This window comes from Strigops habroptila, chromosome 3, assembly GCF_004027225.2.
Source record: "Strigops habroptila isolate Jane chromosome 3, bStrHab1.2.pri, whole genome shotgun sequence".
NCBI classification, from domain to species: domain Eukaryota; kingdom Metazoa; phylum Chordata; class Aves; order Psittaciformes; family Psittacidae; genus Strigops; species Strigops habroptila.
Window position 1 is genome coordinate 37,853,346 of NC_044279.2, and position 25,200 is coordinate 37,878,545.

The 25,200-nt window shown below is 39.1% G+C and overlaps 1 protein-coding gene across 1 annotated transcript in view; it reads left to right on the top strand.

The window, feature by feature from the left end:
* MYRFL (myelin regulatory factor like) overlaps positions 1 to 21,996 on the top strand; it is a 46,788-nt gene extending 24,792 nt beyond the window's left edge. The window contains exons 11-25 of the mRNA XM_030478429.1: positions 560 to 760; positions 1,160 to 1,268; positions 1,738 to 1,847; positions 3,362 to 3,525; positions 4,119 to 4,182; positions 5,327 to 5,412; positions 6,205 to 6,276; positions 6,393 to 6,433; positions 6,550 to 6,714; positions 11,776 to 11,853; positions 14,059 to 14,146; positions 16,531 to 16,605; positions 18,666 to 18,774; positions 21,564 to 21,638; positions 21,732 to 21,996. Coding sequence (XP_030334289.1) covers positions 560 to 760; positions 1,160 to 1,268; positions 1,738 to 1,847; positions 3,362 to 3,525; positions 4,119 to 4,182; positions 5,327 to 5,412; positions 6,205 to 6,276; positions 6,393 to 6,433; positions 6,550 to 6,714; positions 11,776 to 11,853; positions 14,059 to 14,146; positions 16,531 to 16,605; positions 18,666 to 18,774; positions 21,564 to 21,638; positions 21,732 to 21,818 — 1,524 coding nt within the window. The 3' untranslated portion in view covers positions 21,819 to 21,996. The remainder of the gene's footprint in view (positions 1 to 559; positions 761 to 1,159; positions 1,269 to 1,737; positions 1,848 to 3,361; positions 3,526 to 4,118; positions 4,183 to 5,326; positions 5,413 to 6,204; positions 6,277 to 6,392; positions 6,434 to 6,549; positions 6,715 to 11,775; positions 11,854 to 14,058; positions 14,147 to 16,530; positions 16,606 to 18,665; positions 18,775 to 21,563; positions 21,639 to 21,731) is intronic.
* The last annotated feature ends 3,204 nt before the right edge of the window (positions 21,997 to 25,200 follow it).

A 25,200-nucleotide genomic window follows, 5' to 3' on the forward strand; every position in this document is an offset into this window, starting at 1 on the left:
TTTGTCCAGAGTAAAATTTTAAAGCCCGTATTCAAAGGTTTTTTTGGTTGGGTTTTTTTTTTTTTTTTTATAACAAAATCAAGTATTGAAATCAAATGCCTTTTCTAATTATACACACTGCTTTGTTTTATCGTTCTTGAAAAGCTCTGTTTCCTTGACATGAAATTTGAGTTAATTTAAAACATTACAGAGTATTTGATGAACCACATGTGTTTAATCTATTCCTTGTTTGCTCTTTTTTGATATTCAGCCTCAGTTAAATTTGCTGGTAAATAAAGAATGGTTATGTGGCATAATGTCAAAGTTAAAATTTGGAAAGCTTTCGACATTGACAGTTTGGTTTAAGGTGATAATACAGTAGAATTCAAGGGAAAAAGCAATGAGGCCAAGGCTGTGTCAGCAAAAACACTTAGAAGTGACTCCACTCTGGTTTTTTCTGTCGGTGTGTTAGAAAAGCTCTTGACTACAATTTAAATACTAAAGACTTGGCATTTCGAATTGAGTAAGCAATAGTACATCTATACTATACTATATCATTAAACATAATTTTTTCTTCCAGGCATCTAACCCAGGGCAGTTTGAGAATGACAGTGATGTACTGTGGCAGCGAGGACATGTTCCAGAGACAATAATCTATCATGGTCGAGTAGGAATTAACACAGATGCACCAGATGAAGCACTGGTTGTCTGTGGAAATGCAAAAGTTATGGGCAGAGTCATGTATCCATCTGACAGCCGAGCAAAGCAGAATATCCGGGAGGTGAGGGCTGTGGAGTATTTAGGCCATTTATGTTTGCACATGTGTGGATCATTGTTCTGACACATGAAGCAGCTTCTTTATCCTGGGTGTGCCGAAATGCTGGCCTAAAGAAACCAGATGTACCACTGTGCTCTGTAGAGCCATCACCTCTGGCCATTGGAAGAGGCTGCCCAGGGAGGCTTCGGGTATCTGTGTAAATGGGAGTTGTCAGACTGGAGGGTTACTGGCAATATGAATAAAAATACCACTCTGCTAATGGGGAATGGGAAGATTGTCCATATTTTTCCATGTGAAGATTGGCCAAGTGTCCATGTCAGGCTTGTTCTATCTCAGTGATGTCCTAGATGCCATGACATTTTTAGTCTTTCAACGTGTGAATGTTGGTATTTGTCCAACTAGGTTGACACAAATGAGCAGTTGAGAAGAATAACACAAATGAGGCTGGTGGAGTACGACTACAAGCCTGAATTTGCATCTGTTATGGGAATAAAAACCACCCATGAAACAGGTATTCAGTCAGCTCTGTTCCCATTTTTCATTAACTTCCACTGTTGTTCATTGTGTCATAGTATCTTTTAACACCCTTCCTATTCCATGCTCATTTCTTAGAATAGTACAGTTGCACACTTTGCTGTGTATCTCTTACAATACAAAAATGCCAAAATTAAGCATTTCTGGTAATTTTCCAACTTCCGTTTCAATTTTTAAAGATAGGAGTTTATTTGCCCAGAAGTTTAATTAGAATGATGTGGTCACAAACAGTTTTTTTATTGCAGAGAAACAGGAATTCTAAAGCTTTCTGTTTGTTTTCTTTGGAATGGAAAAAAAAAAGTGATATCCTGGATTTTCCTACCATAGAGAAATTCTAGATCATGTTTGGCCCTACCTGCAGCTTTTAAGATAGTTAACTCAAAGCAGACAACCATGATCAGTAGTATGCCACTGTGTTTCCTGACTTTATGTTATCTTGTGAACAGGAATAATAGCTCAGGAAGTGAAGGAGCTTTTGCCTCAAGCTGTTAGAGAAGTTGGAGATGTTGCTTGTAATGATGGAGAAAAAATAGAAAACTTCCTCATGGTTGACAAGGTATGGTCTTGAAAGAACAGTTGGAGGTGTGTATTTAGACCGTTCTTGTCATATATGGAGCTATAAACACACATTATACTTTACACAAAGCTATATTCCTCCACATATATTTACAAAAATCGTGTTTGGCAAATCAAGAAAAAGCTGAACCACCAAATGTTAGTAAATGGCTGAATCTTATAATCACAAAAAGTATTTACATTAAAATCTCATTACAATAAAAAATAAACATAAAATGAAGGAGAAAAGGAAAAAAACGTAACTTTGCATAGTGATTTCTTAGCATTGGTCCAACAAGTGGGACTCCAAAACATTCTTTTGTGTTTAAGTGTTGAAGTTAATTAAGTGTTCCAGAAGTTAATTAAGTAATGATGGAATTCTACCAGTTAAATAAAAACTTCTTTCCTCTAATCCTGGTGTAATCACTTCATACCAAATACAAATCCTAGCTCTGCGTGCTCTGTGGGAAGGCTTTTTTTAGCCATCTGAAGTCCTTACTATAGCTTCAAAATCTTATACTATAAAATATTTATGGCACACAAAGTAATTACCTTGCTCACAGGTTGGAAACAATGGCTTAGTCTATTGTCCTGTGCTCTCTTCCTCTCGTTTTCCTGTAGAAATAGGGCTGCAAGGGACTGTCAGTCACAGAGTCCAGTTACACATGACTGCAGACAGTGCTTGTCCAGAACATTGCTCAGAGAGGCCCCTCTGTTGCATGCCATTCTCTGCAGGTCAAAGGACCACTTCCCAGCTTTTTCCTGCTTATAGCTGATAATGGGAAGACAGAGGTTATACAGATTGGTAACTGTGTCTTGTCTGGATGCTGTCATGAACATGATCCTGTATTCATTATAATCTTGCATTCTTTCATTATTCTATAGAAAACACAAGTTCACACCACCAAACTTGGAGAAAATATCTATTAAAAATACTGCATCTCACTTCTTTTGATAGGCTACAAACAAGTTAAGTCTGGTAGGCTGTTTTCCCTATAAAGGAAGCGTGAATTAGACACCTTGATTAAAGTTGTGGGAAGAGCAGTTTCTAGAAATGCTGATGAAAAGGAGACTTCTAGAAAATTTGCTGCATTTGATCAGGTTTCCAAACCGTAGCTGATTTCTAGGTGCTCACGCAAGAGCAGTGGTGTTAGGTTGTGACACTAAGGCAGCACTACAAATCAGATAGTAGATGCCTGTGTGACAGTGTTAAGGTTTAAAACTCAACAGAGTATGAAGATAAAATATAGTTTTAATTCTTGGTTTACAAAGCTTCTTCAAGTTCTTCTGCAAGTCCTCATTTTCAATTTACTGTGAATTGAACATAAGCAATTTTTACAATCTAGCAAAAAGATTTTATAGTCATAAGCGTGTCCCATTTACAGTGAGGTAACTTGTGTTTGCATTTTAAATATTCAATGTATCCTTACATAAGTGAATTCTATATTCATTACTCCTTGTTACGTATGACTGATGAATATACTGTATCTCCTTTTGTCATTGTTTTCTTCTCAGGATCAGATCTTTATGGAGAATGTTGGTGCTGTAAAGCAGCTTTGTAAACTAACCAACAATCTTGAAGTCAGAATAGAAGAATTGGAACAGTGGAATAGGAAACTGGCCAGGCTGAAACGAATGAACAGTTTAAAGTCAACTTTCAGTGAAGAGAGCAAAGTCAGGTACCTGTCTGGGATGTTTTCTGATAGTTGTCACAGAGATCGGTAAAGTGCTCTCTGTGGTAGAAATGAAAACCAGTTCTGCTTGACAGTGGAGCTCAGCTCATTTCCAGCATTTAAGTAGTGCAAAAAATGCCAATTTCTTGTATTTCTTAACTCACTGACAAAACTAATATTTGAAATGGCTGATAAATTGTAGTAGTTTTTGTAATTGCTTCAGTTGTGTGAAGCAAGGGTAGATTATGTCCAGTTACACCCCTGGACTGTGGAAATTGCTGCTAAGAGAAATCTGCAGAGCTGCTTCTGCAAGGAGAAATCCTCATTAGTTCTTCAGTGGAAGTGATAAGCACTTCCTATTTCTCTATCATTTCCCCAAATTTTCTTTGAAACCAAATGTAACATTTAATAGCATTCACCTGAATGAATTAACTGGAGGCCTTTGTTCTTGAAAACGAATCTGACGACACTTCTGCCTTTCTCTTTTTAAATGTTGGAATTGCAAAAGCAAGTGACATTAACACCCTATTGAAAATGTCTCTTTTTCATTTATTAGTTGCTGAAGCATTTGAATGTTAAAAAGATTTTGTTCCTTACAGCAGGTATAGTCGAGCTACTAGTCTTTTGCCATCAAAAAAATCAGTCCCGCTAAAATCCAGCAAGGTGAGTGAAATATGAAATATACGAAATATGCCTATGAAAGAGATTTTGTAAGTGCTGAAATATTGATGAAAGCTTTTGTGTTTCTAAATATAGAATGAAATTCCTTTCCCAGAATTACTTAGTGTAGTGCTAGAAACTTAAAAACTGTAATGAGATAGAAAATATGTATGAGACACTTCTACTTCTCACCTATACATTGTGTATGTGAGAGTAGATCCACGCTGTGTAATGATGTGAAGGAGAAGACCAACAGGACAGAGCTGTTGAGCCTGTAGGTGTGCTCACATGGTGCAGTGCAGCCTTGCACAGAAATGCTCATTTTAGTTTGGAAGTCTGCATAGTGGTAGTTCTTCCTCAACTTTCTTCTTTGGATGAGTCTTTCACTGTGGTTTGTAGTTAGCATCTCACTGTGGTTTGTAGTTAGCATCTCTTGGTTTATACTGGATAATTCTGTCCTTCAGTTGGTTAAGATCTGGATAGGATGTCATTGCTATTGCTGACTGCCCATATCTTGGTATAGAAAGAGGAGATCCCTTTTCACAGAGATTGAATGAGTTGACCTTTTGCAAGACAGTCTTCTCTAGGCTGTTAAGTCCTGTTCTTTAAGATGAATTAATGCTCTTTTGTCTACCATGCTTTTGCCAGTGCCAACGAGCAAGAGAAAATAGCAGGTCAAATGTTGTTCATTCCGTAATGACAATAAAATGCTTCATCATCTGAGATCATCCTACTTGTTTGGATAGTGTTTTCTGTATTTACACTGGCCCTGGTTTAACTTGGTCTGAGCATATACTGAAAGCTGCTCATCTCTTAGTTCTGGCCACTGCTGAGTTCTTAATTTCATTTTCAAGAGTATGAAAAATGGCAGGAAGAAAAGAGAAGGAGCTGTTATTTTTATCCATCCTTTCTTCTTTGTAATATTTGTTTCCCCAGACTATCAACAGTGCACATTGCATTCACATTTTTTGGGAGCCTTTCATTACTTAAGTTTTTCTCTTCAGACGTGACCCTTGTATAAGGATGACTTGTATGGTTCCTCTGAAAGAAACAAGGTTAACCTAAAGTCAGACTAGTGTAGTATTCTTTAATCTACTAGTACCAGCTTAGTTATGTTAAATTAACCAAGCATCTTTTTTTTTTCTAGGTTTGTTTGTCAAAGACAAAAGGGTCTTGCTCCATGAAGGTTTTCCGGGTGACTGTAATAGCTTTGATTGCTATTATGGCACTATGGTAACAATTAATTATCAAAAGGTTGACTTGGTTCTTCTCCCTTCCCCTTTCTACTTATCTCATCAGAAAGAAGACTGCAATTTTTTTCTTCTTCTCACCCTTCCTACTCAAATAACACAATGCGTTAAAATTAACAGTGAATATACCTGGTAATGCTGTAAAGTTGAAATTGTTTTAGAAAAGTGAGATACTCATGTGGTGCTCACACACCTAATCTCTGTCCATGTCATAATGTATGGTGCACCTTGAATGTATCTTGGTGGCTCATGCGACAGGTGCAAAGCTGAACTTGTGAGACTTTACATGTTTTATGCAATCATTCTGTGCTGAAGTATAATTTCGATGTACAGAGTGATTCAGTTGTGTGAAATGAAGCTGGACTTTTTTCAGCAAGTGGGAAGTCCTGTGACTATGAAAGTTTAACTTGTGACATTGGACTTGTGGAAAGGAAAGTATGCTCTGGGCTTCTGAGATTTCCCTTTTCTGTTTCCAGTCCAAAACCTTGGGTCTTACAATCTCTCTGTGAACTGAGTACTTTGAACTGGTGCTGCAATTCTATTTACAATTGAAAACTGACCATATTTTGTGTTGAATACAAGTATATGCATACATTTATACAGTATCTGATCTAAACTCTATTAAATTCAGTTGGAATTTTTCCCACTAAAGGGAAGGTGATCAGATAGTTGACTCATACATTACCACATTTCGTCAAGGTGCTGTCGAAGTATTGTTCATATTATGTTACATAAGAGAGGGATGTAAAACTGTAGAATAATTCTCTTTCTACAGTGCTTTGACGATCTCGACCCTGTATTTACTTAGCGTTCATGACAGAAGTTTTGAAAATTATCCAGTTTACAGGCAAGTAGTTAAATTAGTGTTAGTGAATTAGAATTAGTAATAGGTTGTGGACCAATCTGTTTTGGTCCACAGCTCTGATGTCCACTTCTTAATTAATTGTTTTTCTTCATCGGCAGTACAAGTTCTCTCCTACTCTCTCGCTCTACTACTACAGCAGGTATGGTATCTCTGCTGGTCTGCATGCATTTAACAGACTTTCAATTTCTGTGCTATTATAAAATGTCAATAGACACACAGCACTAGTGAGAATTGTGTCTTTCTTTTTATCTTTAGCGTTTCATGGGGAAAGCACAATTTCTCAGAGCACTCAACCCGTCAGCGGGATCCCTGAAGTGAATTTCTGTGACATTTTGCCTTGTGACCAGGTCTACTGTTGTCCAATTTATCAAACAAAAGTTAGATCTTCAGCTTATGAGGGAACCAATGTAAAAACGAAACGTAAGTTGAAACATTAATTTCTATTATTTGTCTTGTGAGTAAAGACTATATGAAGATGTAGAGGAAGGTAGTTAGGTTCCTACAAAATAGCCTAGTCCAGAGGATTTAAAAAATCCCGATACAACTAATCACCATTGCAGTCAATATGTTTTTGAAAAATCTGGCCTGATCACCATCAGGAATTTTGGGTCCTGAAATGTTTTGTCAGATGTCACTGTTCTTCCTGGCCGTTCACAGTAGATGATTTCATGTGAACTAGAAAGTCACTAATACCTTTAATTAACCTTTGGCTACAGTTGGACAGGAGTTGATTGGAGGTAGTGGAGGGTAACAGATACAAAAAACCCCAAAAGACTTAATGGTGTCACAGTGGGATGATAATACATCTTTTCTGTGGGCAGAAACAGAAATTCAACTGACAGAAAACAGAAAACTTTTGACTTAAAACTTTGCTTATTCAGGCAGGATTTTTGAGTAGACAAATTATTTAAAGGCAGAGCTCTATGAAATAAACTATTTTTACTGGAATTAATTCTTCAGATATTGCTTGCCTGATGTTACATGTGTAATATATGAGTAGGTGTACTGTTTAGAACTTTTATAATATTTACAAGAAAGAGTTTATGCATAAAGGGATGTACAAGTTGTCGGAATCGGTATTCCGCTTTCCTGGACCTTAACATTGTAGTGTCTGGAAGCAAGAGTTAATATTACTAAACCTAGCATTCGTACTCTTCATTTCTTGGTCTTGGGAACAATTCTTGCACCAACCACAGCTAACAAGTTGAGGTAAAACTGGGGACAGATGCAGTTCAGCTTCTACAGTACAAATGTCTGCCAAGGCAGGCATTGCCAGTTGCTGGACACTCTTAACGACATAAACTGTTTCAGTGGGATTCGCCCACTGGCCATTCTTTATACTTCAAAGTGTTGTCTGCAGACAAGCTGCATGCAAGTAGTTCTTATTATTCTTAGTGCTGCAGTAAGCCCTCTGGCAGATATAGCTCAGTACAGTGCTTTCAAGAGGTTATACCTAAGTGATTTGTATTGCTCTACAGTCTGAAAGTGTTGACTAATTAAAAAGACATTAATCTGATTCACAAATGAGAGAACTGTAGACAGATGAAAATGAAATTTGAAAGCCTTCTATCCCCAGCTGGCTGCTTTTGATATTAGGTGGAAAAAATAAACACAAAGCATTACCTTCTCAAGGTCTTATGCTCCAAATAGCATTAAGAGTGGATCCAAGAGTGAAAAATCAGCACAGTACACAAGCTACTGAAAGATTTCAGATCTGCGCAAGGTTAATGAAGCTGAATGTATCCCCAGATAGAAGGTAACAATGTCAATATGAAACCCAAACACAAGGAAAACCAACAAGCTGCTAATGTTGCTGTAGCCAAGACAAATGAAAAAGAAAATGTCTTCAGAACAAAAACCTAAGAATTAAATAGGGGCAATAATCAAGATAAACAGTGGATATTTTAGCATCAGCTAATTATCTGATTTGTGGACAGAGAAAACTATTTGAAATTACAGTTGAATTAAATGCTATTTGGAGTTCATATTTAACAGACATGCTCCACTATGTGCTACTTGAATTCAGTGGGTGTAGGCTACTACTGAGTACATCCATTGTAGCTCCCAATCTCTTGCATCTCAGATTTGTTGAGGAGAAGGCTATTAGGAGTGTTCAAGTAGAAACAAAAGCATTCATGTGCAAGACAAAATTTATTGACAAAAATTCAGCACATCTTTATGTAATCTAGCTTAATGTGGCCTTTTCCCCTCATACTTTGCTTGTATTAGGGGCTGGTTTCTCTAAAGAATTTAGACTTTCAAACTCTTATTGATTTCAGTGGAGGTGAGCAGTGTGAATACCCTTCAGCATCTGGGCCTTTTCTGCTCTCTGCTTCCATGCCATTAGTGCTTATTGCTTGCCCCTTCATGTTAAGTATTTCTGGTAACCAGGGACTGTCCGTCCTTTCTTTCAGAGTGTTGTTTCTCCCTGGTGTCTCTCCCCTCAATAAAAGCTTGGTGAGGGCTCCTGCTGGGAATTGGTCAACTTCAAGCATTTGCATTTATTGTTTTCAGATGGCAGTTAATGGATTCATAGCAAGCTACTACCACCACAAGAAATCACCAGCAGGTTTTTTCCATAATGCTTATAGCATATTATAACTCATTTGAATTAAAACCAGAAAGTGCTTTAAGTAAAAAAAAAAAAGAAAAGATATCACATTTGTTGGATGTGGTATTTATCTAAAACTAATCTGGAGACAATAGTTTTCCTCATTACATTCTGGTCATGGTAATACTTTCATATTTGTTATTGAATTGGATCTTCACGCCCCACATGGGCCTTGAGAAAGCCCTCAGAGTTACTGTATGTGACAGAGTGGAAGTTTACAATTTACTGAAGGCTGCTACAGTGGTTTTTGGTGGTTCCTGGTGTTCTCAATTGGTAACTTGAGTTCCAAATAAAAATAACATCAGGGTCCAGGTTTCTACCTTTCATTTGGATTTCATCAGCTTAATGGACAATGAAATGGTAATTTTATGATGAGTTAAAAAAAAAAAGTAAAAATAAATTTCTATACAGGTTACTGACTTCACTTAAATAACTGAGATCCTAGGGAAGTAAATCTGGCTTCACCCTGGTTTTTATATAAAATTCTCATTCCCACTTCATACTTTCCTCCATCATCTGTGAAAGAATCACACTGTTAAATGTTTAGTGACTCAGAATACTTAATAAATATTCCTGCCAGCACCTGCACAACTGAAGTATTTTATCTACAGGGGGAACATCTTTCTTTCAGTGAGCAATCTTTTACCTTTACTAGGGGATACAGGTTTTCCTACAGAATAGTTCTCTGTCAATGAAAATGCAGAATGGCAGGGAAGGATTAATGCATTGCTAACATACCTAGACTATTAAGAGAAAACAGAAGAAAGTGAAATGAAGATATGACAACTAGTTTGTAAATTAAAAGGAAAAAGAAGAGAACTAACAGGCTTTTTTTAGATCTGTCTCAAGACCTGCCGTTCATGTATAACTGATTGCACGTGTTCAGTAGCCATTTTTCTAGGTATGCGGAATAGTATAAAGAAATGGGACAACAGATCATAGAATCATAGAATACTTAGGGTTGGAAAGGACCTTAAGATCGTCTAGTTCCAATCCCCCTGCCATGGGCAGGGACACCTCACACTAGACCATGTGGCCCAAGGCTCTGTCCAACCTGGCCTTGAACACCGCCAAGGATGGAGCATCCACAACCTCCCTGGGCAACCCATTCCAGTGCCTCACCACCCTCACAGTAAAGAACTTCTTCATTATATCTAATTTAAACTTCCCCTGTATAAGTTTGAACCTGTAACCCCTTGTCCTACCACTACAGTCCCTAAGGAAGAGTCCCTCCCCAGCATCCTGATAGGCCCCCTGCAGATACTGGAAGGCTGCTATGATGTCTCCACCTTCTCTTCTCCAGGCTGAACAGCCCCAAACTCCTCAGCCTGTCTTCATATGGGAGGTGCTCCAGCCCTCTTATCATCCTCATGGCCCTCCTCTGGACTCGCTCCAACAGCTCCATGTCCTTTTTATGTTGAGGACACCAGAACTGTACGCAGTACTCCAAGTGAGGTCTCATGAGAGCAGAGTAATTACAGATGATTACTAAATGCAACATTTACCGCCTAAGTTGCCGGAACTGGTAGATCTCTATGATGACCAAGTAAATAGAAAATGGATTCAAGGAGTAATTAGCAGCAGTATCACAGATTATAACAAACCACGAAAATTAGGGCAATCCCAAAGACATTTTTGTGCTACGTTGCTTCTGGGTTCTCAGATTCCAGTTGTTAATGTTGTTCCATGCTCTCAGTCACCTAATAGCATGAGAAAAATCTGGATTTTCTTATTTCCCAATACTAAAATGAAAAACAAAATGTGGAATTAACAAGAAAATAGTAAGGTCAATCCAGCTGTCTTCAGTGAAATAATTCATTTTGATTCTTCCTTTTGTAAAAATAATTTTTTATAGAATGAAACAGTAACTTCTGTTCTAAACAGTCATTTTGAAATCAGAATTTTTCTTTGGAAAATGTGGGAACTGAGCATTTTGATATTCTAGAAATACATTATTCCTTTATTTTTTTTTCCACAGATGAAATCGTATTTAGTGAAGCATGTTGGTTTAGGCAAGATCAACATTTCTTGGTGCCAGTTTATTGGTAACATGTCTCTGGACAGATTCTTGGCTGTCAGTTAGTGCAAAAGCCCAGGAATAGCTTTAAACCATTTCCCATGAGCTTGAAGAGCCTTTTGCCTTCCTCAGGTTGTACTATGTGATAATTGTTCAAAAGATCTTTTAAAGTTCACTTTTCTACAGAAATGCTGAGAAAATTAATAGAATAACAATAAAAATCATCAGCTTGTATTTCCCACTCTAGTTCAATATTCCAAATTACAGAGGTGGCATCACTGAACATGGTGATCATGTTGTTAGAGCTGTGTATTAGTTTCTTTAATTTGATGATTCATCCTTCTCTTCCTGAAGTGCTGTGTCTCACTAGGGTCAGTCCTCGGTGTCTTACGTCTTGCACTCAAAAAGCTAATTTATTCCTCTGACCTATGTTTGTGTGGCAGATGCCTATTCTTACTAACTCTGTTTTCTCAACATCACTAGTAAGAAAGATGTGGCTTTATGACCAGCTGTGTGCTGAAGTGCCTGACTGGATATTGACTTTCACTTTGTCTCTGTGTTACAACAATTGGTGGTATTCTGTGTGTGAGATGAAATTTATTCTATTAGGCTTTTTTTTGAAATGTTTTATATATCCTATAGCATTTCAAAAGCTTGTTTCTTGTTATGTACAAACTCTTTTGACTGTATATATCTTCTTCTGAATAGAAGTGCTTTGTATTTTAAAGGTTTCTCTTGTGGTTATGAATACCTTTATCCAAGAGATAATTAACAAAATATCTCTGGATGTTGTATTCATATTTTGCTGTTACAACTGTGCAAGGCCAATATTTGTACATACATCCTTTCACAGGAAGGAGAAGATCCAGTCTGTTATCTGAGGAAGATCCAGTCAAAAAATCTAATAGAAGACTTGACCTTGGAAGTGACTGTAAGTCCTGTATTTTATAAAAAACCTGTTGAAATATCTAATTGTATAACTTTGAAGAGCTACCTTTAGGCTTGGAATTCTGCTGCTGGAATTAGAGAAGTTTCATTTATAAGTGAGCATTATAGAGAATTAGCACTTAGAAATCTATTGAATACCTGTGATTGACTGTAATTTTCTTGTCATCCCAATTTATTCCTACATCTTTATCAGATTTTTATAGACATTCTGGCTGCCCTCTCTAGAGACTCTTTTGACTTGTCTTCAGATGCAATAAAATGACAAGTGACATTTTCCTTGACAGGGGCTAAAATCTTGTAAGGTGCTTAACACTGCTAACCCTTATACAGCAAAATGCTCAAGGATGTGATTGTAGTATTTGTGTGCAGGAAAAGCATGATACAGTATAAAGGAAGTGTTTGGGTTAGGATCAATTGATCTAGTGGATTAAAGCATCAGTTGCTTGAAAGGGGCCATCTTTACTTTAGGCTCCTGACACTGCCTGCCTCAGTGGAGCTGGTATGAAGTTCTTCGACACAAGACTTTTGGCTTGATTTCAGGCTGCCCTGGTAGCGACTGCGCACTGCTGCCAGAGCCAGTCTGGGCTGAAAATATTGATTCATTTCTGTGAAGATGGGTATCTGCTGATTACATATGTTAGAACAGCATGTTCTGGCATTCGTTCAGTATAAGCGGGATTGTGCCTTGTCTTTTCTGTTTATGTGGATGCTCTGTTTTAAGGTTTGGAGTTTTTTTATAAATATTTGGTTAAAGATCAGGCAGTATTTGGATGATAAAAAATCTATGCACTGGCTTGCACTTAAAGCAGGTAATATGAGGAAAATCATTCCCCTTTTGATTTTTTTCACGTCTACACACCTCAGGAAAGATCCTCTGTGGCTTTACTGTGGTACGTGTTGTAATGAGATGCTGCATCATAGGGAAATGTTCTCCTGTGCTAGTTCTTTGAGATTAACATGCTCAATTTCCCTCTGTCAGTTAAGCATACCTGTGGATATTTGCATGCTGAAAGTTAAGTATATGCTACCACACAGATGTTTTATAATCAGAGCACAGGCCAGCTTATAATCATCAAGTTTCTCTGCAAAACAGGGAACTGTTGCTGTAGAACAGAGGAACAGAAACACAAAAGCAGTGTTCAAAGCACGATGTGAAAAGCAGTCTGGAGCCTGCTGAACCAGGTCCTCTTTGTGCTTTTTGCACCACACTGCGAGACTTAAAATAGCAGCTTGATGCTGTAGTCAGCAGCTGGAGTCTGGCTATCTGCTCATGGCTCACATGCTCCCTCCACAACTGGGCCTTCCCCAATTCATTGGCAGTGTGAGGCTAGGTCCACTCAAGGGGATTAAACTTGTTCAGCCCCTTACGCTTGAGGGCCCTTCACAGTTCAGACTGAAGTCGGCTGGTTTAGGGGTCTGAGATGCTGCATGTCCTTACTACAGACCTGCACTGGTTGGATGCTGTAGATATCCCCAGAAGAGATAAGCTTTTCAGGATGCAGCTCAGTGCAGTGATTCCTAGGCCAGCTGTGAAAGCAGTAGCTGTGCTGCTGTGTTAGCACACTGGTTCTTGCTGCCTAACTCTCCACAGGGCTAATCTGCCTTGGGGAAGAGCCACGCCACCATTGCTATACCTTTGTTGTATATGTAGGATATTGCAAAACTGTTAAGTTCTTGCAAGTTCAAGGCAAAATTTTACGAAGAAATTATAATGTTCATTAGAGTTAGGTAGTTCTCCTGCACATAGGATTAGGAACAAGTTTTGTTGCATTCCATATTATTTCTCTGAGCAAAGGTAATGTTTTTCAAGTTAATGGTTACTTGCATGAGCATGGCTTCTAGTACATTAAAATGAACATTGACACATTTTTATTCTACTTGGACTGCCATCAAAATAGCCTTCAATGTCTGCCCAAAAGAAAATGTTACAATACCAGATGCCCAGCATATCTGTCCTTGTAAATTGAACAAGGATCTTACCTCCCCTGAGGTAAGATGCCATCATTCTGATGGCAGAATGAAGGTAATCAATCAGAGGCTTTTTACCGAGTGCTAATTTAGACCTGCAGCAACTCCTGTAGTGGCAAGCAAGAGAGTAGACGCCACTGTATTTACTGCAGTTTTATTATGCTCTTATCTAATATTTCTGAAATAACCAAGAATAAAACATTATTCTTCATATTTTTAGGGATTGATACAACAGTCAGTTCCATACAGATTTTGGAAACTCAGCAAAGCATTGACAACAGCTATTGTAGTAAAAATCTACAGTGCAGGTAGGTAAATTGTTTTATTATGCTTTATTATGGTGGAATAAAATACCATTAATATGGCATGGCTGCGTGGCTGGCTCCTTCTCACAGTTGCTTCGTCCAGCATGCAGGAGTTTTTTAGAATCATAGAATCGTAAGGGTTGGAAAGGACCTTAAGATCATCTAGTTCCAACCCCCCTGCCATGGGCAGGGACACCTTGCCCTAAACCACATGGTCCAAGGCTCTGTCCAACCTGGCCTTGAACACCGCCAGGGGTGGAGCATCCACAACCTCCCTGGGCAACCCATTCCAGTGCTTCACCACCCTCACTGTAAAGAACTTCTTCCTTAGATCTAATCTAAACTTCCCCTGTTTAAGTTTGAACCCATTACCCCTTGTCCTACCACTACAGTCCCTAAGGAAGAGTCCCTCCCCAGCATCCTTATAGGCCCCCTTCAGATACTGGAAGGCTGCTATGAGGTCTCCACGCAGCCTTCTCTTCTCCAGGCTGAACAGCCCCAACTTTCTCAGCCTGCCTTCATACGGGAGGTGCTCCAGCCCTCTTATCATCCTCGTGGCCCTCCTCTGGACTCGCTCCAACAGCTCCATGTCCTTTTTATGTAGAGGACACCAGAACTGTATGCAGTACTCCAAGTGAGGTCTCACGAGAGCAGAGTAGAGGGCAGGATCACCTCCTTCGACCTGCTGGTCACGCTTCTTTTGATGCAGCCCAGGATACGGTTGGCTTTCTGGGCTGCGAGCGCACACTGCTGGCTCATGTTAAGCTTCTCGTCAACCAACACCCCCAAGTCCTTTTCTGCAGGGCTGCTCTGAATCTCTTCTCCGCCCAACCTGTAGCAGTGCCTGGGATTGCTCCGACCCAGGTCTAGGACGTTACACTTGGCTTGGTTAAACTTCATAAGGTTGGCATCGGCCCACCTCACAAGTGTGTCAAGGTCCCTCTGGATGGCATCCCTTCCCTCCAGCATATCAACTGAACCACACAGGTTGGTGTCGTCGGCAAACTTGCTGAGGGCGCACTCCATCCCACTGTCCATGTCGCCGACAAAGATGTTGAACAGAACTGGTCCCAACACCGATCCCTGAGGGACACCACTCGTTACAGGTTTCCAACTGGACATAGAGCCATTTACCACAACTCCTTGTGTGCGGCCATCGAGCCAGTTTTTTATCCACTGAGTGGTCCCTCTATCAAATTGATGTCTCTCCAATTTAGAGACAAGGATGTCATGTGGGACAGTGTTGAACGCTTTGCACAAGTCCAGGTAGACGACGTCAACTGCTTTGCCCCTGTCCATCAGTTCCATGGCTCCATCATAGAAGGCCACCAAATTGGTCAGGCAGGATTTCCCCTTAGTGAAGCCATGTTGGCTGTCACCAACCACCTCGTTGTTTTTCATGTGCCTTAGCATGTTTTCCAGGAGAAACTGTTCCAAGATTTTGCCAGGCACAGAGGTGAGACTGACTGGTCTGTAGTTCCCTGGGTCTTCCACCTTCCCCTTCTTGAAAATGTAGGTTATATTACCCTTCTTCCAGTCATCGGGAACTTCACCTGACTGCCAGGATTTTTCAAATATGATGGACAATGGTTTAGCAACTTCATTCGCCAGCTCCTTCAGGACCCATGGATAGATTTCATCAGGTCCCATGGACTTGTGCACATTCAGGTTCTTAAGATGGTCTTGAACCTGATCCTCTCCTACAGTGGGCCTAAGGTCTTCATTCTCACAGTCCCTGCATTTGCTTTCCAAGACTTTTGTGGTGTGGTCAGAGCATTTGCTGGTGAAGACTGAGGCAAAGAAGTCATTAAGAACCCCAGCCTTCTCCAAATCCATGGTAGCCAGTTCTCCTGATAGCTTCCGGAGAGGGCCCACATTGTCCCTAGTCTGTCTTTTATTTGCTACATACCTATAGAATCCTTTCCTGTTATCTTTTATATCCCTTGCCAAACTTAATTCTAGCTGGGCCTTAGCTTTCCTAACCTGGTCCCTAGCTTCTCGGGCAATGCTCCTATATTCTTCCCAGGCCGCCTGTCCTTGCTTCCACCTTCTATAAGCTTCTTTTTTCCCTCCAAGTTTCCTCAGCAGCTCCTTGTCCATCCATGGAGGTCTCCTGGCCCTCCTGCTGCACTTTCTTCTAGTCAGGATGCAACACTCTTGAGCACGTAGCAGGTGATCCTTGAATATCGACCAGCAGTCTTGGGCCCCCCTGCCCTCTAGGACTGTATCCCATGAAACCTTACTAAGGAGGTTCCTTAGGAATAAAACCTAAGGAGGTTTTATACCTTTTCATATTTTTTTTCTTTAAGTTTAAATGCAATTTCCACATTTTTGCAAATATATTGTCTGTCTCAAAATCCTATGTGCATTAATGCCACTTTTTGCAGGTCTGGAAATTACAGTTATGTTATTCCTGTTAACAAATACACGCCCATGGATGTAGAAATCTCACTGGAAATGAAGTAAGTACAATTAAAGATAATACATAATAAGACAGTAATTAATATTTTGGATAGTAATTATTAGCCGATTTCTGTTGTGACATGAATTTGTCCGTATTCAGAGTGGGTCAAATCTATGCACAACAAAGTTCTTAATGTAGATCCTTTGCTGTAGCATAGGCCCAATACTGCTCTCAGCCCAATCAGAATTTTCCCCCATTGATGCAGATATTAAAATCCAATAGTCTTAAGGTTCAGTCTAATGATCATTTGAGCAGACTTGTACACATACAGTAGGAGGATTGTGGCCTTTGGCCTAGGGATTTGATTTTTTCTTTTTGGTCTATAGTAATATTACTAGGCAGATATACAAGCATATATAAATAACTCCAGAGAACACAATTTTTTTCACCTCTTGTTCCAAGTCCCGTAAAGGGGGTTCCTGAGCAGGAACCTCTGGTAAGGCATAAAATTTTGACTTACAGCAGGAATAAGCAGCAGACTTATTCCTCTCAGCAGATATTTTCTCCTCAAATAAAAGCCTAGCTCCATTGTATTCTCCCAGAAGTAACAAGTCCTTTCTTTTGGGTTCTTTGAGAAAGGCCAGTGATAACCATAACAGCTGCCAGACACTGCTTGATGACACTGCGTGGCTCCAGTCTCTCCAAAGAAAGGGCCCTGTGAAGTTATGGATTGTCTTTAGGTCAAGTCTTTTGATCTTGAATGTTATCTTTGTAAACATCTGCCTTTTTCAGATAAGAGGAAATATAAAAATACTCCTGAAGTGCCTGCTTGTTTTCTACAGCCACTGAAAATTTGTCTTCTAAATCTATGCTGTTATAATCTAATAATACAGCCCTCCCATGTAGGGATTAATACATCATATTCGGAATTTCACTGAAGCAGTTACTGAATTTATTTTGGATATTGGTTTGTGGTGTTGGGGGGAGGGGGATTTTCAGTATATACCTTTTCTATATACTTTCATTAAACAAAGCCACAAAATTAAAAAAATTAAAACTCTTCACAAAGACCAAACATATTTGGGTTACTGCCATGTCTAAATACTGCAAGATAAGTAAATAATTTGAAAATTTGAAAAACCTTTATTCCTGCTGAATGAAATCAAATGAAACCAACACACACTACTAACAAGCCCACTAGGACAGAGAATCTGCCGTATATGAATTATATGCTTTAAAATGGATGTTTCTTACAATACCTTGTTAATGTTGTGAAAACACATTTAGTTGGGGGGTGCTTCATTGTTGCCCAAAGTATAAACTGTAAATATTCATGTCACCTTTTCCCCATCTTTGCTTTCATTTTTTCTGCTTGACATTTCCATATCCGAGTTCCTTTAGATCTTCAAGGCATTTTTGTTTGCTTATACTCTTCTCAGAAAAGCCATCTGCTAACCTAGCAAGTGCCGGAAACTCCCTCTAGGGAGAGCTTGGAGAAGATATGACCACAAGGTCATTGCTTTTGAAGAATTCTGAATGAAATTTCATTTACCACTGCTTTGCCAGACAAAGTCTAGTATATTTTTACTTCTTTTTAATGTCATATTTGCATGACTACAGTGGCAAATAGGATTTATTTATGTAGGTCCCTGTTTTAAGGCTTATGGGTTTGTCATCTATAAAATTGATGTTGTGTTTAGGTGCCCAGGTACCCTCTGGCACAGGTCTATTATGCCTGTGCATGATGTAAGTCATGTGACTCAAGCATGTTATGACCATTTAGTAAAAAGCCATATACAGTAGCTTATGGTATGGATATGCTTAAGGTTTAAGGAAGTTTAGTGTACATTTCTGGATTTATCTTAACAACTGTAAAGATCACCCAGATTTACAAATGCAAAATATCCTCCATTCATGGGAGGGAATGGGACCAGATTAGAGGTTGGTGACTTAGGTTTATCTCCTTCATATCATCCAGTGAAGTAAGTGCCTCTGCTTTATTCCTCTTCAATTCAATTATTTGGATTTCCTCCCATATATGTATATTGTATTTATATCCATGATTCTTCTAATTTGAGACCAATGGGAAGGATCCTTATTTTTCTTTGTTTCTTGAAGCACTACAGAACCATTAATTATATTTCTCTGCGAAGTCACTATTGGAAATTATTGCTCCTATTATTCTTCAAGCAAAAACAGTAGGAAGAATTTCCTAGACACCACACAGGTAAGATTTTTGCAGCAATACTTTGGCTTGTGGGAATCATTTTTATAAAATGAATGGCTGCCAAATTCTGATCTTGATTAAGGTAGTAGAAATCCAAATGGTACTTTGAGTCTGCCAGTCATAGCTGGCTTTGACATGACCATAATGAGAAGTAGCCTTTTTGTAGGAGATAGTTTTCTCCTTATTTTTATAAAAATCTATCTAGTGACACTCTGCAAGGAGAGTTTTGAACCTGCTTCAGCCTAACTCACTACTATAACTCATTGTATCTGCAGAGATACTTCAGAAATAGGCGTACTTGTCACCCAGGGCCTTAGGAGACAGAGTTCTCTAAACTCTCACCTACTCTACTGTTTCCATTATTGTCTTATGGGTAATGAATTCCAGTTTTCAATTCTTGAATTCACTGGAAACAATGGTAGTATTTCCTTTTATTTCTGTGTGAACAGGAGTTTACCAATAAATATCTCTAGGGAATATTCTTCATTGTGAAAACAAGAGTAGGAATAAAAGCTGTTAAAACGTGTTAGCTTTTCTCAGTAAAAGCAATACTTAGAGACCGGATCTTGCAAACTTTTGATTATCTCCAATGAATTGATGAAGGCCTTAAATTCCCTTCAAATTCTCTGGAAATATAAGACTTTCAAGGCCTGGATATATCCACATTGCTTGGAAATGCTTATTCTGGCTGTAACTGTAGGAGAGGCAGAAGCGAGGATAATAGCATTTCTGAACACATTATAGGAGAAACCTCCCTGAAGTTGAAGCAATTTCGTAGAATCATAGAATAGTAAGGGTTGGAAAGGACCTTAAGATCATCTAGTTCCAATCCCCCTGCCATGGGCAGGGACACCTCGCACTAAACCATGTGGCCCAAGGCTCTGTCCAACCTGGCCTTGAACACCGCCAGGGGTGGAGCATCCACAACCTCCCTGGGCAACCCATTCCAGTGCTTCACCACCCTCACTGTAAAGAACTTCTTCCTTAGATCTAATCTAAACTTCCCCTGTTTAAGTTTGAACCCATTACCCCTTGTCCTACCACTACAGTCCCTAAGGAAGAGTCCCTCCCCAGCATCCTTATAGGCCCCCTTCAGATACTGGAAGGCTGCTATGAGGTCTCCACGCAGCCTTCTCTTCTCCAGGCTGAACAGCCCCAACTCTCTCAGCCTGCCTTCATACGGGAGGTGCTCCAGCCCTCTTATCATCCTCGTGGCCCTCCTCTGGACTCGCTCCAACAGCTCCATGTCCTTTTTATGTAGAGGACACCAGAACTGTATGCAGTACTCCAAGTGAGGTCTCACGAGAGCAGAGTAGAGGGCAGGATCACCTCCTTCGACCTGCTGGTCACGCTTCTTTTGATGCAGCCCAGGATACGGTTGGCTTTCTGGGCTGCGAGCGCACACTGCTGGCTCATGTTAAGCTTCTCGTCAACCAACACCCCCAAGTCCTTTTCTGCAGGGCTGCTCTGAATCTCTTCTCCGCCCAACCTGTAGCAGTGCCTGGGACTGCCCCAACCCAGGTCTAGGACCTTACACTTGGCTTGGTTAAACTTTATAAAGTTGGCAGAGTCTTCAGAGTCTTCTTTAGATTTCTGATCTGTGGTACCGCACATTATATGTTCTTTACCGATTTTAAATTACTTTTTTGGTACTTTGTCAAATTAGAGCAGTTGGGATACACCCAGACTTAAGTTGACTTTCTGATCAACTTTTCAGGTGTCTTTGCAAAGTTACAGGCTTCTCTGCAACTGCTGCAAAGCCATCAGAAAGCCAAAATAGTACAAGTTTTGACCCGTCTGCCATATTTCCAACAGAATTGAAATTAAGTTGGACCCAGAGAGTTTCACAGTGCAGAAATATTCTTGAAGCTTATTGCCAAAACTGGTAAAAGAGATTTCCTGTACCAACCTGAAATCCACATCAAAAAACTAATGCAGCAGTGAGCATTCAGATTTGATGTGACTCAGAATAGAAATGCTGCCTAGTTGAAGAGGTTTTTTCAGGAGGATTTTCCTAGGGACTGGAAGGCTTATTCCCTACCAAAGGGCAGGACAGCAATCATTTGGACTCAGCAATCTCACATGAGTTGTATCATGTGAACATATCATCTCTGACAGAGAGAATATGTCAGAAAGTGAAGGGAGGAGTGAAAGATGAAGGAGTTGAGACACTAGAAACTGATGAAATAAAAGTTACCATGGATCATTAGGTTAGAAAGAGGTGAGGATTGAATTTTGTGTTATTCAATGTAGCATAAGCACTTCAGATAGAAAATGTATGATTTCATTTGTACATGACTATCAAAAACAGCATGAAATCTTGCCTGCATCTGTTTCTGAAATACTGAGTGAAGATGTTACCCATATCTTTAGAATATGTACAGGAACTTTCACTGCCTTCTGAGGACTACCAAATCAGCAGAATTGTCGTTTGCTACTATTACACCTTGAAGCTCTTGGGCCACCTGGCACATCAGGAACAATCCTTATTTATTGTAGGATTAGCTTCGATAACTAGAGAGGGAGCTCAGTTATTCAGAGCCAGCTGCATGTCAGTAGGAGCCAGATGTCTGTCAGCTCCTGCACAGAGCTGATCAGAGCAAACCCACATTTGCAGGGTTTAAAATCAGCACTTTCTGTCTTTAAATATTCTGACTATAGCTATCAAGTCTTGTTATCATAATTACTTTGCACTGCATTTGTCAATGAAATGTTTCCAGAGCCTACCCTTGTTTCCAATTTAATGTGGAATAAGGTTGTCTAATCTCTCTCTCTCATTTATCATCTAGGGACGTCAGCATATTTGGGCTCTCCCTGTAGCTAAATCGTACGACAGCGCCTACTATTTCCGTGTAGCTGTACCGGTAAGCCTTTGCAAATGTCAACGCAGCAAAAGACAAATAGTATTTGAACTGAGACAAGATCCTATATGAATCTCCTTTATTTTTCTTCTGCAGGGTTTTGCAGGTTGCTTGACAGATCCTTATTTTGCTGGAATATTTTTTACTGATTACTACTTCTATTTTTATCGGCAGTGTAACTAAAATGTTGGAGATTCTGTTCTTTGGGGAAAAGACAAAGAAGCTCTTCATATGAAAAAAGAGACTTGTGAATGACCCTCGATATTTTTTTAAACCTCTTGCTGAGCTGTATGGCATTCTCTTGTTTGTTTCACTTTTAAAACAAAAATGAAGAAAAATAAAGTGTTTGACAAGAACCGTAGCTCTGCATTTCCAGGAACTGTTTCTAAAAGGATGTGAGGCAATGAGTATATGATGTGTAAATAAAATAATTCCAATAATCATAGTGAAGTTATATGATATTGTACACACAGCAGACAAGAACAAATGGGTAGGAGCTCTGCTGAGCTGGGATACACTCCAGTCCTGAGAAGATGGTAAGATGATAAAATGGTATTTGCAGTCAAGACCAGCTTCTGTCCTACAGGCATATACCTTCTTTTGGCATCTCCTGCCCTTTATGTATATATAAATCTATTCCATTATTTTTTTTTTTTTTTTTTTTTGTAAACAAACCCAAAACCAACCCAAACTTTGGGAGAGAAACTTAGCACTGTGCAAATGCCCTCTAAAGTAAGTGCTGTAAGTTAGGGAACAACAGGGCAATTCCGTGGCTTGTGTATTTCCATTTCAGAAACAGTACCATCATTACCATTACAATTGTGTGATTTAACAACGCTGCTGCTGTTTGCATAAGACACATTTAAGCTATATATCCATATATATATATATATTTTTTTTTCTAATAAACTCTACAGCAGGAATGAGCTATTTACTCCTAAGTACATGTTATTTTTTTTTCTCTGGAGTTTGTGATTTGTGCTGTGTGACGAAAGAATAGAAATGTTTAAGAAGAAGATGATTGTCTCGCCTGCAGAGCTTTCTAAGATGCATATGGATACGCTCTTGTGTGGGAGAAATCTTTCTGTTTATATTTAGGGAATGCTTTTTTAAGGTAAAGCTGTTTGAATGAAATTTCACTTTAGTTGCTCAAACAGAAGGAAAACAGATGTAATAACCAAACACAATATAAATAGTGTTGTGGTGTATGTTTGGAACAATAATTCATTTTCTGTAGAGAAGAGAAAACAAATTTAATGAAGAGGCTGTAGGCTTTTAAAGATTTACAATGTAAAAGTTACATTTGAACAACCTTACTCTGAATGAAATTCTTTTTTTAGCAGTGAAAGAGAAACATTAGGAAGAAAAATTAATCTCGACGAAAGAGCTGACCACAGTCTTTTTAACCACCAATGTATATTTATTGCCTGCTGGTGCAACAGGAGAGTTTAATTTGTTTCTATGCCTTCATTTGGCATTTCTTTTGCCACTATTTTGGGATTTCCTCTAAGGATTGACCTTCTCACTGGGTTTTTTTTAGATGTATGTGCTTCAGTTGGGATTAACTGCAATGGCTGTTTATTTTTTTTTTGCCTTAAAGACTCACTACTTTGACCTTAAACATGTGTTTGTATTGTTCCTTTTTACTTTTTTTTCCCATGGGAAGTATTTATGGTGCAGACCACATGTTCTGTAATATCCCAGGGACTAAATGGACTTGGAACTCTGCATCCAAAAGCATCAGAAGTTTGTGCCTTTAGTTTTTTTTGATGGTTCATGCTTGAGGGTAATACCTTAGAAGTGTCACCCGGTCATGGATAATAATACACATTTTGAACAAAAATTGTACCTTTCTAGACCCACCTGGTTTTCATCACATTGTTCTGGGTTGAAATACTCTTCCCCGTGGCACAGAGCACTGCAGTAGGGAAATATAAGCTCCCAGTGTTTCCTGTTATCAGAAACCTTCCTGTGATCAGTCTGGGGTAGATGCATGTGGGATGCACTATAGCCACTAATTTCTTTGTGAAAAAGCTTGTTGTGATTTTATGACACATTACTTTGCCTTTTCAAGAATTTTCAGCTAGTTCTTTACTCCTGTTATATGTTTTCAGTAAAGTATTCTTGAAGATTTTATTCAGATTTAAGATGACAAGTTGCTGTACAAAGGCTGCGTTCTAACATGTCCAAGGTGACAAAAATCAACCTTGGCAAAAGCTGGGGGGGAACTGGCAGAAATTAAATACTTGGCCTTGAAAATCTGTGATAAATAGTCTTCAGGCTCCTGTGGAAACCCGTGAATGACAGTGAGCAGAAAGACTTTTTAAAATGGGATGACATATTAACAGTAGCGTTCTGGTTATCTTCAATGGGGATCAGATGGATCATAGCTTGCTTTCTAGAATCCGAAAAATACTTGCATTAAGAATTGTTAGTGGGTGAAATTCTTGTCACAGTGTGAGAAGTTGCTCTCTCAGGAGTCACTGACTTCTTAAATCATGAATCCATTGCATAGAACCCAAGTCAATCCAGCTGCAAAATGAAAACGTGATTTACATCAGGTTTACTCTTTCTGTTCACCTGAGTGCTATAGTCTGTTTAAAACACATCAGTTCATTATAGGTAGGGAAACTAGTTTCAAGATAAACAGAAAATTATTCTTAATTTATAATCTAGTTGCAGTGCTTTAAGGCTTTTATGTGATATGTTGCTTGCTATGAAGACATGGCTTTTATATATGACGTTATAGTACACTTAAAAACATTAAACAGAACTCATGGAAACTCATTATAGAAATCATTTACTGATCTGATCTTACCTTCATCTTGAAATAATTCTACTTAATGTCCCAGCTAAACCATGCTACAGAGCAAAAATTTCATGTAGATTTGTGATGGGTATTGCTGCCAGTCTGTGACTGTGAAAATCCCGGCTGCTCTGCTGGCATCTGTGGATTGCTCTTCCACATGATGTTTGCTTCCTCCCACAAGAAGTAAGAGGCAGGACTGGCTCTGATTTGAGCTGAGGGAATAGCTGGCTGCTCCCTCACACAGAGAATTCCTACCTGCCTTTGGAAATACTAAATTGTTCCTGTCTGTTTCTTTGTGTGAGCACCAGTTTGGGTCTTTTTCTCTTCTTGGCTTCAGATTTTCTTGAATCTTGTAGAAACAAGATGTGGCCGAGCCACTATTGAATTTGATTGTAATTGGTCAACACATTAAAGATTATTAGTAAGCAGAACAGGGAGGTTGATCATATCAGCTAGGAAATCTGATGTTCTATTTAAAGCCACAATGTAATTAATTCCAGACGAAACAATCTGGAGTTATGGTTCTCAGGTTTCTTAGGGGAGATGGTGCTTTTTGGGGAAGTTTTAGTTTGTTGATCCAGAGCTTTGGATAATGTCTTTGACACAAGGAGGCTAGGATTCAGTTTACGTCCTCTGTAGACCTGGGGTCACTGATGAAGTCTTTGTGCCTTCATTGCTCACTAATAAAACTTTGCTGATAGTATTTTCCCTTCTTGAAGAGGAAGATTAACTGGAAGTAGGGCAGTGTTGTAAGGG